This window comes from Rosa rugosa, chromosome 3 (assembly GCF_958449725.1).
Source record: "Rosa rugosa chromosome 3, drRosRugo1.1, whole genome shotgun sequence".
NCBI classification, from domain to species: Eukaryota; Viridiplantae; Streptophyta; class Magnoliopsida; order Rosales; family Rosaceae; genus Rosa; species Rosa rugosa.
This window is the reverse complement of record NC_084822.1, coordinates 52334512-52347755: the sequence shown is the minus strand read 5'-3', so window position 1 is coordinate 52347755 and position 13244 is coordinate 52334512. Positions and strand designations below refer to the sequence as shown.

The following is a 13244-nucleotide window of genomic DNA, read 5'->3' as shown; positions in this document are numbered from 1 at the left end:
TAAATATTTTCTATTGGTAGTGGAGAAAAGTCTACATATCTATTGGAATTTTAAAAAAGAAAAATATCGAGGATATAGGAGAAAATATATCGTTTTTGAAAGAGTCAATTTATTGGAATTACATCTAAATACATATGAATGTCAATTTCTTCTACGTCCAAAAAGAGACTCTAGGTGGTTGAAAAGTCACTCACTGGTCTACGAAAATGTTTGGACCCAAAATGAGCATTTTGGCCTGACAAGGCACGTCTTGGAGAAATTGAGCCAATGTCAGTGGCTCAAGCTATATATTGTCGACAAGTTCGAAATATATATTTAGAGGCTAAATAAAGCCTACTATGGAAGCATGGAAACATGAAAAGTCAACTTTAGCACATTTTCCTACTTCGGCTAGGAGAAACCAAGCTAAACAAGGAAGGAGGGGCGGCAGACTGACCAAATGAACTTGAAATGAGCTGAAACTTTTCAGATTAATTCTAGAAAGCCCAAGGATCATTTCTTATGAAGAGTGCCAGAGCTAGATTTGAGTGAAAGGCCTTCAAACAATCAGTCCAATTTTCTACAGAAGCAAAACTGGAAAACTGGACCTGTAAGAGGTCCAGCAGCATTTCCAGCCCAACCGCATGGAATAAAGCTCTGAAAATTTTTCAGAATGATCTACACTCATAGTGGAACATTTTTTTATGAAGAAGTCGAAGGCTCATTCTGAAGGCTTGTTGGAGAAATAATTGAAGGAATAAAGGGAAAGAAACTGACCTAAAACCAGCTCAATATTCACATGTTCATGTTTCCTACCCACATGAAGAAAGCTAGATGCTTTTCTTTTTTTCCTTGGATATATTTTTCTACAACAATCTCTTTAATAGATCATCATCACTTTCATGTTTTTGCACCTTCATGCCTTGCTTTCATTTCATCATTTCTCTATCTTTTCCATATTTTACAAATCACTTTCATACTCCACTTTCATTATTTTTCTTCCACTCATCATTTCACTCTTCTTTTTCTTCCCTATATAAACACATTCTCTTCTCATTCTAAAATACCCATTCACATACACATTCACAACATCAAAACATCTCTAAGATGATCTAAGTTCTCTCTAGAGCAACCTCTCTAAGAGCAACTCCTCTCCTTCTCTTTCTCTTATCGGTGATCACACTCCTAGTCCTAGTCTTCTCAGAAGCCGACTTTCAGTGCCACCAAACCCTCTGTCAACGTGCTTCGGTCCTAGTCTCCTCGGGAGCCGACGGTAGTGCCGCGACCACAACGGTTACAGAACCAGCCAAGCAAGGGTAACGCCCTAGCAACCCAGCCAAGCTAAAGTCACGCTTTAGCAAGATCTCAATACTTCCCGGTGATTTCGCTCTGCTCAATCTGCAATATTGAGTATCGACTTGTGAACAAGAAGAAACTTCAGCAAAGTCCTCACCACGAGGCACAGAGAATCCCACGACGAGGTTGGTGCTCTCCTCGTCTACAATCGCTTGATAGAAGTCAGGTCAAGAGACACCCCCGACGACCGCACCCGAACGGTGCTGGCACGCCCGCGCAAGAAAAGAGACTGTTGACCAGCTGCAGCAAAATTGGAGCCAAACAGAAGTCACGCTTTAGCAAGATCTCAATACTTCCCGGTGATTTCGCTCTGCTCAATCTGCAATATTGAGTATCGACTTGTGAACAAGAAGAAACTTCAGCAAAGTCCTCACCACGAGGCACAAAGAATCCCACGACGAGGTTGGTGCTCTCCTCGTCTACAATCGCTTGATAGAAGTCAGGTCAAGAGACACCCCCGACGACCGCACCCGAACAGTGCTGGCACGCCCGCGCAAGAAAAGAGACTGTTGACCAGCTGCAGCAAAATTGGAGCCAAACAGAAAATGCCATAATCAGACCAAGACATATGACCCATATAGAACGAATTGTATGATGAACATGATAGTTATAGATCTCTTTAGAGCTACCGACTGTTTCTCTTATAAGGGGATAATAACCCAATAGTCTGTTCTCTTTATATGAAACTTTAATATAATTGAGGCAAATCCCATATAATTGAGAAAGATGAAGTGAATGAGTTACTTTTTGAAATTGCTTCATCATGAATTCTCCTTGTCCAGATTCGTCTTCAGGGAATTTCTCCTCACTTGAATTCCACTCCTCACTCGGATTTTTCTCGAAGGGAATACTCCTCATCCAAATTCGCTTTGAGGAGATTTCTCCTCGTTCATATTCGCTTTGAGGAGATCTCTCCTCACACAGATTTGCATTTAGAGAATTACTTCTCACACATAATCGCGCCTTGAGGGTATTTCTCCTCACCTGGATTCCCCTTGAGGGGATTTCTCTTCACTAAGATTTCCCTTGCGGTGTGTTTGGATGAGAAAATTATGAAATCTATAGGAATTTATAAATGATAGAATCTTGAACTCCATCAATCTAAAATTTCATTAATTGCAATTTCTGTTGTTTGGTTATATCCATTTAGGATTTGAAATGTGTAATAAATTAAGAAAGTTTAAAACAAATAAAAAAATAAAATAGAAAAAAGCCTTGTTTTGGAACTGAAAATTGAATACTGCAAAGGAATTCGTAAATGACACCTATTTTGGTGGAAATTGAAGTGGGGAATTTAAATGATTAATTCCTTCATTTTTTTCCACAGAGAAATTTAAAATTTTCAATCTGATAACGCCAAATGAGGGAATTAGCTTTTAGGAATTATGAAATCCTCACTTTCAATTAAATTTCATCATTTTTTCTCTCATTGTTGGTGTCGAAAAATTCCGTAGAGGAGTTTGACTCACCAATGAATGCGGACTGGAGCGGGAGCTGACCGAGAACGATCGAGAAGCTTCCCTCGAGCGTTGACTCGAAGTTTGACCGTCAGCTCGAGGAGGAGGGGGGGTACCTGCAGAAAACTCTCTGATGCCTAAGTCAGTATGTTTCTTAGTAGTGGAGTAGAGTAAATTGGAATTCGATGCTTTACCTCGACGTCGAGCAGCCTATTTATAGGTGTATTTCGGCGTGGGCTGCAAGTAAACTTGCACGGCAAGTTGCAGTGACTTGAGCGGTACGCCACCATTAAAGCCGTATTCACTCCTGCAATAATTGTCATTTATTGGCGGCCATGATTGCCATACTGAATATCGCATTTATAGCTACATTAACCGTTGCATTTACTGTTGCTATTACTTCCCTTTAATTGCCTTGATTGTAGGGTCAATTTTGTTGACCACCCCCACACTCATCCAAACACACTCTTGAGGAGATCTCTCTTCACGCATATTTTCATTTAGAGAATTACTGAGTTTTTTTTTATCAGATTTTACAGATAATTCTTTACTTTATCGGGGATATATCCCAAAATTTTTCACTTTATCAGGAATATATCATAAATATCTAATATATCAGGGATATTTGATGATGTCGGAAAAATTTCAGGAGAAACAGTAGAAGATAAAATATTAACCCCATAAGATATATCGGTCCACCAAAAAGAGAGATATTGAAGGATATATCGGAAATATCGCATATATTTCAATGCTTGCTTGACACCTATCGTAATGATAAACGGCTCGTCTCGCCGTGACCTGATTTATTGAATAAGAAAAAAACCTAAATGCCTAAATTATCATTTTATTGGTTGTCTTGTCTTTTTATATGCAATTTATCATATTTTAATAAGATCTTTTATATCATATATGACTGACACCTGATCAAATCCCACTAATATTATAAGATGTGTGAAACGAGGATAAATTAAAAATTATTATTGTATATAACATTATTTTTCTTAATGTAATTTAATTTCTATTAAGTTAATCAAAATTTTTTGAGAGAATCCTTAAAAATTTCCGCACTTCCGATTTTAAAAGACGGTATGTGGAATTCATATGACTTTAATGTCGGAAGAAATCAATATGAAATTCTTTAACTTACATGCAAGCTTAATTTATTGTTGAGTTATAATTCGATTATGTTGTTCACAACTTGTTAAATACGTGTAACTTTTTTGGTGCTAAAGCAATTTCAATTGACTATCTAAAATTTATTTCAACTAATTTTGCACTAAACTACTAGATTTTTATTTATTTTTTAAAAACCCCACCCCATTCCCACCCTTGATGGGGCTCGAACTCCTGACCTCTTATATATGAGACCAAAGCCTTACCACCCCACCAAAAACTACTAGAGTCTAGTCGTGCTGTTTTTTTTTCTTTTTCTTTTTTAAGAAAAAAAAAAAAAAACAAGAAAGAAAGAGTTTCAACTTTCAACTATACCAAGAGTCCAAGACACGTTTAATTGAAAAAAAAGAAAAGAAAAAAGTATTACAGTTGGAATTGAACCGACCTTTGTATAGAGGCAGATACGTCACACGTGACGTGCATGCGTGCGTGGTCATTGCTTGGGGATCCGATAAAAGCAGACCGAAGAAAGAAAAGTAGTTAACGTCACTGAGACCGCCATATGGGCATGCGTCAGGCAGGCACAATCCTAAACGCCGCGTTTCCAGCCACAACACATTTCCGCAAATAAATTTGACTTCTTGGTCGAGGTCGGCCGTGGGCTATATATATACCCGTATTCTGAGGCCAACTTATTCATCGCCGCAGAAAAAAATAAAATCACCAAACTTTTGCAAAGAAGCTAAGGAGGAGAAGAAGAAAATGGCCGCAGAAGAGGGACAAGTCATCGCCTGCCACACCACTGAGGCTTGGGACGAACAGCTCAGGAAGGGAAACGAGACCAAGAAGCTGGTATTTCTCGATTTCAATCCAGATTATCTGCTAATATTTACCGCCAATTTTGATTTTAGAGAGTAGTAAAATTAATTTGACTGACTGGATTTACATACTGTCTTGTTGTTTATGTTCCGCTGTTCTTGTATTTGAAGCTGTTGAATTTTTGGCTACAGATTTAGGTTAGTTTTGGTAATTAGGAGCGAAATTGGGTTTATTGCATTTTCTGGTAGTACAATGAGTTTTTGTCTGACTCTGCTTTGTAATTTCTATATTTGCTTAGAAATCTGGGTTATATGGCCTGTGGTTTTGGCCCCTCCTATATTTTACATTGTTTGACCTAGCCGATGTCAATAGATGGAACTCGTGGCTTCAAAGTTTTGGTAAACAAGAACAAGAATTGGGTTTGTTTTCTACAATAGAAAAATATGGATTGAATTAACTACTCACTTTGTTGTCAATGTTAGTAGATGGACTTTGTGGCAACAAATTGAGTAGGACGAGTTTTGGAATTCAAGAACAGGAAAATGGTTTATTCTCTAAATAGAAAGCATGACTGCTTTTGTGATGTGCACATGGCTTGAAAACCTTGTTTTAGTGTTATGCTCTCTGATTTTGTACTTTACTTAACCTAAGCTACCTCCGTTTAATTACTAAAGTGCATTATTGTGGTGCCTGTTTCAATAGATTGTGGTGGACTTCACTGCTTCATGGTGTGGACCATGCCGTTTCATTGCCCCAATCTTGGCAGAGCTGGCCAGGAAGACCCCGGAGGTCACATTCCTGAAGGTGGATGTTGATGAGCTGAAGAAGGTTGCTGAGGACTGGTCTGTGGAGGCAATGCCTACCTTTATGTTCCTTAAAGAAGGCAAGGTTGTCGACAAGGTTGTCGGTGCTAAGAAAGATGAGCTTGTGCTCAAAGTAGGCCAGCATGCTGCTGCTGCTGCAGCTGCATCTGCTTAGTATTTTCTGGAGAGAATATGAATCTCCTACTGCTTTAGTGTTTTACTATGTGTATGCATATTGCTACCATAGTTTCCTTTGTTATGTGAAGCATTTGTGAATGCTTAAGATGTTCAGAATCTTAAGATGATATTCTAGCTATGCAATGTGTTAAATTTGAGTCGCCTCCCCTTTGCTCATACCTTAAGCAATTTCAGTTATGCTTCTTTTCTTGACATGAAAATTTGGATACAACTCTTTGGTCTGAGAAGTTTTGAACGTCTCAAATTCGGTATATTGTGAAACAAGTCTCAACAAGAAGCATCGATATCATAATTTTCATTCCATCTTTTGCTAAATTGCCAAACAACAATCATATTTAGAGTCATTTTCGTGTATAAATTGGCAGCCAATTAAATTGAACTTTGAGGCAAAAGCACTTGCCTATACGTAACAAACTACTATACAGAATCATATTGCGAATCCAAACACCCATTCTAATAGGTATTGATAAATAACAGTCAACTATATGCCTTGATACTTTGCTTCAGGGCTAGCTTCGTGTGCAGCCAATGTTTTCTATGATGATGGATAGGCTTTTATCTTGTCAGTGATCTCTTGACCAGGGTAATCTTCGATGGATCACCACCAAGTTCTTCAAAAACTACGAGTAAATTTTGTGTTGGCTTTAACCAGGACCGAGGGACATGATACCTGTAAAATGAAACCAAAATTTGTTTGACGACTCAGAGAAGAATTCATGTTTTGTCGTGAGAGTACGGTAGTTTTAGGCATTACCATCGTTGGGTTGGTTGACCACAGCCTAGTTGACACTTTGTCTGCCGGTATGTCCCGGTGTAACTGCACATACTACAGTCGCCATTAGCAAAAGCCATCCAGTATCTTCCAATACTCTGCCCGTTGATCCACACTTGACCCTTTCCCATGCTCCGCATGTCCAAAGCCAATGGTTCATTTCCTAAAGGTGCGTTAAAATAGGCCTGCACATACAAAGCCAACAGTACTTTAGCTTGTACTAATTTTTACCACAAATAGCTGTTTATGTGTTCCTGTTCTTCCTCTCTCCCTCATTGTCTTGGTATCCTTACCTTGTACCATTTTAACTGCTGGTTATGAGTAGCTAGTGATGCTCTGATCCAATCAACGGATGAGGCTCCACTGGGAGAGATCAAATTCATTGTCTCTCCATTTAGGCCAACCTGTTTGGAAAGAGTTTTCTGTGAGATTGAAACCTCTGAGAAAAAAGAGAATACAATATCAAGTGCCAAAAAATATAGGGGGAACTCTTTCTCTGACCTTGTATAACCACTTCTGCATTGTTAAATCTTTCCTTCCCCGGCTAAGACCATCCAGAAAAACTGAACCTTGGATTCCTGTTTTCCATGTCTCAAAATGCAACCCAACATTCTTCAACAACAAAAGAAAACTTCATGAGTGACTGAGTTAACTAATGAGATTCATTTTCTACAGTATGTGTTGAAATTTATTGTTGCAGACTGGTTCAGCTCATGCTGCCCCGTCTGAAAGTTGAGGTAGGAAGGGCACTAACCGGTAGTCCAACAGCTATGCTGAGCAGTGCAATTCTGTTTATTCCAGCATGAAGGTTCACTGGTTTTGTAAATGTAAATTCCCTCTGCTCCCTAGTTCCAAAGGCTGAACCTGTAATTATGTTCAAATTGGAGTCAAGATAGATGCAAAATTTGAAGCCTGAATCAGATAGAACAATAAGTTCCTGCTCACTTTCTGTGGTAGAACAAAAATGCTATGACATACCTGAGAACTGTCCATTGATGAAGACATGGACGGCATGACCTGCTGACTGCAGAGTAAGTGTCGGCCATTTTCCTCCATGGAGAAAAGACTCCCATGAATTGATCTCAATGCTAAATAACATAAAAAACGGAAAAGGTCAAGTATGATCACAGATGATGTATTTGGGGAAGAAATTACAATTAGACCACAACTAGTATGAAAACCAACATGGCAGATGTTCAAACTACGACATTGTTTTCTCATTGAAAGGAAAGCGCAGCACTCACTTGGTCATGTACCACAGATAGTCACTGGTATCTCTAGTGACATTTATCTGCTCTAGAAGTCCAATAGTTGATATGCTCGACCTATCATGTAGAGAGGAAAGATCTTCACCATAAGTCTCCCAATAAAGCAAACGATTGTGGGTTGGGGTCATCTGCACCCGTGAAGTTGGGACTCCCACCTTGATGAAACGAGGACATTGTATCAGTAACTTTAGAGAGATGTAAAGATTACTCATCATAGTTTTGCAAACTGCTATTAAAAACAAATGAAGATTGCAATATGGGCCCTACATCTTTGCTTACCTTTGCAGTGTTAAATACTGCATTTCTGCAATCAGGAAGGATGCTGACGGACCAAGCAGGTAGATCATAGTGCATGTTATTAAAAGTCACAGTTGCAGCAGATTTCATATGAAAGTTCGAGAGAAAAGCTGCACAGCTTCTTGGTCCTGAATTGAATACATAAGCCTGCAAGATAACCATATACCACATGTAAACTTTTTCTGTAAGGTCATTATAGCGATAAGTTTCCTACTAACAGAAAAAGTATGTATAGGAAAAGTCCCACCTGCTGATAGGTTCCTAATGAAGTAACAGTAGGATCAGAAGAAACTAAAGCATGTTCAGATAGCTTAATAGCCCTATGAAGCTCCTTCAGATGAGTATATTTAGGTTCTCTGATCAAACCTGAAAACAGTTAAGCAGATAGTTCCAACTGAGAGCTCAAATATATAACCAAATCCCCGTGTGCCAAGAAATTCTTGAGGAATTATGCATGATTTCTGAAATTAAATTTGTTTCAAAAATTCAAAGACTTGGAATATTGGAAATGAAGATGAAATCTTTAGACTTTTACCATATTCATCAATTGGAGCATCATAGTCATAGCTTGTTGTAATGAATGGGCCTCCAGCAGTGCGTCCGAAGTTGGTACCTCCATGATACTGTCATAGACTATAAACAGTGAGGCTCAAAATTTCACTGCACATTCTAGTCTTGAAATTTGAACTGATTAACAAGGAAACCAACCATGTAGTAATTAACATATGAGCCACCCTTCTGTATGAAGCGAGCGACTGCAAATGCCAAATCTTGAACAGGTCGGTGGTGAACTGTGCCGCCAAACTCAGAAAACCTAATCATTTTTGTTGTGTTGGCAGAAATCAGAAGACTAAATTTGCAGAGAAAATCAATCAACTTCAGAGGTAATGGTAAGATCACACTTACCAGCCACTCCAAGCCTCAGTCCACAAAGTAGGCTTGTAAGGTTTGTTGGGAGTGAAACCATCACAGTAAAAACCATTACATGCATTTATCTGTCACCAAGATATAATAATTAGATCAAACCCAGGATTTGAACTCTTGAACCAAATGTTAATTAAGTATTCGAGAAAACTGAAACTATCAAAATAGCTCACCATAGGGTCGGGGGCATCATCTTCCTTGCACATCACCCATGGGACTCCGGTATTCATTCCAACGGCCATTTTGGCAGCCCAGTTTATGTAGTTATGACCAGCAGCTCCAAGTGCCTTGCTTTCTGGCCCATATTCATTCTCAATCTGCATATACACAATTAACCAAACAAGTTCATGAGTTTTGGGGAAAATGTAGCTTAGATAACATGTGCTAAAAATATACCACAAAGAATTCATAAGATTCAAATATATTACAAGCATATACATCAAGAATCAATTTACCTGAGAAAGGATTATGGGGCCACCTTGTGATGCAAATAGCCTTTCATTTTTCATCATCTGGACAATTTTCTGGGCAAACCCTTGCATTGCCATCTTCAAAACAAAAATAAAATGGAAAATATTATAAATTTCAAATCCACATTAAATCTTGAAAATGTGGGAAGATAAAGGAGTAGAGAAGTACCTTGAATGGCCCATTGTCTGTTCTGAAGCTGATTCCAGGAACATATTTTAGCCAAACAGGAAATCCTCTGTGTCAAATCAAGCACTCAAAATAAGAAAATTTTCTTTTGCCAAAAAAAAAAAAAAAAAAAAGAAAGAAAAGAAAATTGAGCTAAAGAAATAAATCTGATATGAACCCTTTACTCTTCTAACAGTAACAGAATTCACATAAAAGTCTAGAATTAATATATAAAAGAAAATAAGAACCAGTACTGTACCCAAAATTCCATTCTGCACAAACATAAGGTCCAATTCGCAGATGAAGGTAGAGCCCTGCTTTCTGTACTGTCCTTATGAACCGTACAAGATCATATCTCCCCTCAAAATAGTACTGAAAAATCAAAATAAAAAATAAAATAAAAATTAGAAACCAAAAGTAAAACTTCAAGACTGAAACTTGATAAGAAGGAAGTAAGAGAACGTGGAGATCCAGAATAGTACATTGCCAGGAGAAGGTTCATGACCATTCCAGAAAACATAAGTGTCAATCACATCCAACCCTCCATCTTTAGCTTTCTGTATAAGACCTTCCCACATCTGCACCAATTTAATTCACCCCATTTCAGTATTCACACAAACAAATCACCAAAACTTTCACAAGAATTACAAAAAGACCAGACAAAAGTAAGAAAGACAGAGAGTGAGTGAAGTGTACTTCAGGGGTGCTTCTGGGATAGTGAATTGAGCCGGAGATGAGTAGTCTTCTCCGGCCATTGATGAGAATGGCCTTCTTGTCATAGCTCACAGTGGTGCATTGGATCAGCTCAGAACCCACAAACAAGGCGGCCACCAAGTACAAAGCTAAGAGCTTGGAAACCGAGTGAGTTTCCATTTTGTGGAGGGAAATTTGAAATGGGAGAGCTTTAACGGTGGAATGTATTTGAATGGCAGAGAGAGAGAGAAGAAGAAGCTCTGAGCTTTCTGATCTATAACTCTGCAACTCTGCAGAGGCTGACAGCAACCACCGAGTTCTTGTTTCAAATATGTTGTACTGACTGCTGTACTGCTGCTACCAAATTTATAAACAATACTCTGGTCATCGAAACTATTTATTTTAGTATTTGTTCAAAATCTTAAACTGACTGTTAGATCCATAGTCAAACAAAATCTCAACTATACCAAGTTCTAGCTAGTAAAAAGTCACACTATAGGACAGCATTGGTTTTTCTACTTTTGAACTTCAAAAGTTTTACCATATGTACGTGAAATTTCAGAAATGTGAGATGCTAGATTAATTAATTACTACCCACTCACGGGGTGTTTCTAACACATTGAACTAATCTAACGATTCAAAACACTGTCAAAAACCTCGAGTTTAAAGTGATTAATAATCATAGCTCAGTGTTCAAATCCCAGTAGGTGAGATGGATTAGGAAGATGATGATCACATGGGCATGATAAAACCACATGCTCTCAATTCCCAAAAGCATGTAAAACAAGCTCTCGTGCTTTCCATGCCCGTATAGTGTGCATTTGCCTTTTGTTAATTTGTGTGTAGTAGTTCTGATTTCTGAAAATGGAGCCCATTCGATTGCGCTATTTGCCTTTGTTAGTTTGTTGTGCCAACCCCATTCAAATTATAATTGTGTGACATGATAATGCATGGCTAGCTGGATATCTATATCTACGCCAAAGACAGAGAGCCTTGTCCATGTCTGATGGCCATGTGATAATTGATATGTCCTTACGCGTCTGATAACAAATGCTTTTCATATCAAATCGTTTACCGAAGTATTTATCGAAGCCAACCATTCTGGTTAGAAGATGAGCTTAATTAAATATGTTTAAATCCAAATGGGGTGGACTGATTGGAACTTGGCCATGACTCATTGCCAACCCTCATCCGTCTCTGCACCGTCACCTCTGAACTTGACAATATTAATAGTTATAGTTTTAAACATTGTTTGAGATCTAAAACTTTTATATAAGATTTGAGCATCATATAATATGACGTATACAGCGTCGGTCGTAGTGTTAACAACTCTAACAAAGTAATATTCAACATCATAGTATATCTTATACCATATCAAATATCACGTCATTTTTTTTTTTTGAGAATAAGATCCTTTATTGAATGAAACAAAGTTACATAACACGAGAATGACCGGTGGTGGACAAGAATTCTCCACTCTCCTCCCTAAAACCTTAACCAGTTACGGGTTCGTCACCATAAATGACTTCCATGAGCCGAAGGTGCCCAACCTCTAATCACCTATACCGCCCAACGACTCGGGCTACCGAGAATTCCGAGAATATCGATACCACCTCATAGACAACCGCTAAAACAACCAACGTCCTCTTCCACACCGTGTCCCAAAGATACCAGACCACGTGCAAGGATCGCTCGTCAGCACATTGACCATAAGATAACACCAACAATAAACCACTTCGTCCCCAGAAATGACACCACATCCATGACACCTCAATTTGACCCAACCCTAGCCCAAAAGGGTAGGGACATGCTAATGACCAAGAAAATCCTAACCAGAGCACTAACTAAAAACACAACTTTAAACAAAATGAAAAAACAACCGCCATACTCCTCTTCCTTCTCCCCAGGAGGCTCGCCGGCAGACACCCACCACAAGGAAAACCCTTCGAGCTCACCTTGCCAAAGAAACCCAAACCACGCAGCAAGCCATGTCAAAACTCCTAACTGTTTTCGGCCAGATCCAAGGGTAAACCTAGATCTCCACCAACCCAAACCACCGAGAATCAGATCGGAGATCATAGTACCTTGCCACCTCAGAGTGATAGCACTCCAAGAGTCTGTGTCCTTCAGCTGAAGAGCCTGAAACCACCGCTGCAAACTCCGCCGAATGTCCCAACGCAGAGAAGTACCCAGCGCCATACAATCCACGGCATACCGCCGCCGCGATCTGGCCACTGGCCACCTGCTCCACACCTGCGTCGCCGTCGATCGTCCAATACCCATCATCCACGCTAGCGCTGCCGCCTAAGAAAAGTGAAGGATTGTCCACGCCCGAATCCGTCTGATAGAACGCAAGACTGAGAGGACAGAGACCTTAAGAACCCATCCGGCAACACCCGCCGCTCGTCGATGAGGCAGCGAACCACTATCGACGCGGGGGAGCCGCCGGACAGGATGCGACTTTTCTTTTGCGATTTCCAACCCTAAGGCTCTGCTGTTTTCTCGGAGCTAAACCTCTCCATAGTTGGAGCCACTAAGCAAATATCACGTCATTTGATACTCGTATTCGGCAAAAAATTAGAAATCCGGATTACATTTTCATTACTAGTTTCTTTTTCTCACATCTTCCTGAATAGTGAAAAGGCAATAAAGCAGGTTGGATAAGAAGGAAGGAGACCAAGACAGCGGCCCAAATATTGCAGGAACATGATGAATGTTCAAAGTCATTGACGCTGGTCTGGTCCACTCCCTTTAGACAGTTTCCTTCATTTCCACTCTTACTAGCTATTTGTTGTTCATTTAGTGCAGGGATGGCACCTACCCTAATGTTTAAGGCACCAGGGTCCTTGTAACAGGTGGAAATTGGGCAATCCATGAAACTCTCTCGTGGTTTTTATTTAACTCTGTTCTTGAGTTTGGTATTTTTTAC

General features: G+C 39.4%; 2 protein-coding genes across 2 annotated transcripts; one reads left to right on the top strand and one right to left on the bottom strand.

Moving 5' to 3' along the window:
* Positions 1–4542: 4542 nt before the first annotated feature.
* Positions 4543–5868, top strand: LOC133740838 (thioredoxin H-type-like). The gene is made up of 2 exons (XM_062168774.1): positions 4543–4757; positions 5427–5868. Exons 1-2 carry the CDS (start codon positions 4668–4670, stop codon positions 5700–5702), a joined length of 366 nt encoding a protein of 121 aa, XP_062024758.1. The 5' UTR covers positions 4543–4667; the 3' UTR covers positions 5703–5868.
* A 124-nt stretch (positions 5869–5992) lies between these two features.
* On the bottom strand, positions 5993–10841 carry LOC133740837 (beta-galactosidase 5). The gene is made up of 18 exons (XM_062168773.1): positions 10319–10841; positions 10105–10200; positions 9882–9994; positions 9626–9692; positions 9442–9534; positions 9160–9303; positions 8969–9057; positions 8771–8876; positions 8598–8685; positions 8310–8428; positions 8045–8209; positions 7742–7920; positions 7476–7585; positions 7252–7361; positions 6999–7109; positions 6791–6901; positions 6480–6682; positions 5993–6395 (listed from the first exon to the last, which is right to left on the bottom strand). Exons 1-18 carry the CDS (start codon positions 10493–10495, stop codon positions 6281–6283), a joined length of 2196 nt encoding a protein of 731 aa, XP_062024757.1. The 5' UTR covers positions 10496–10841; the 3' UTR covers positions 5993–6280.
* Between the last annotated feature and the right edge of the window lie 2403 nt (positions 10842–13244).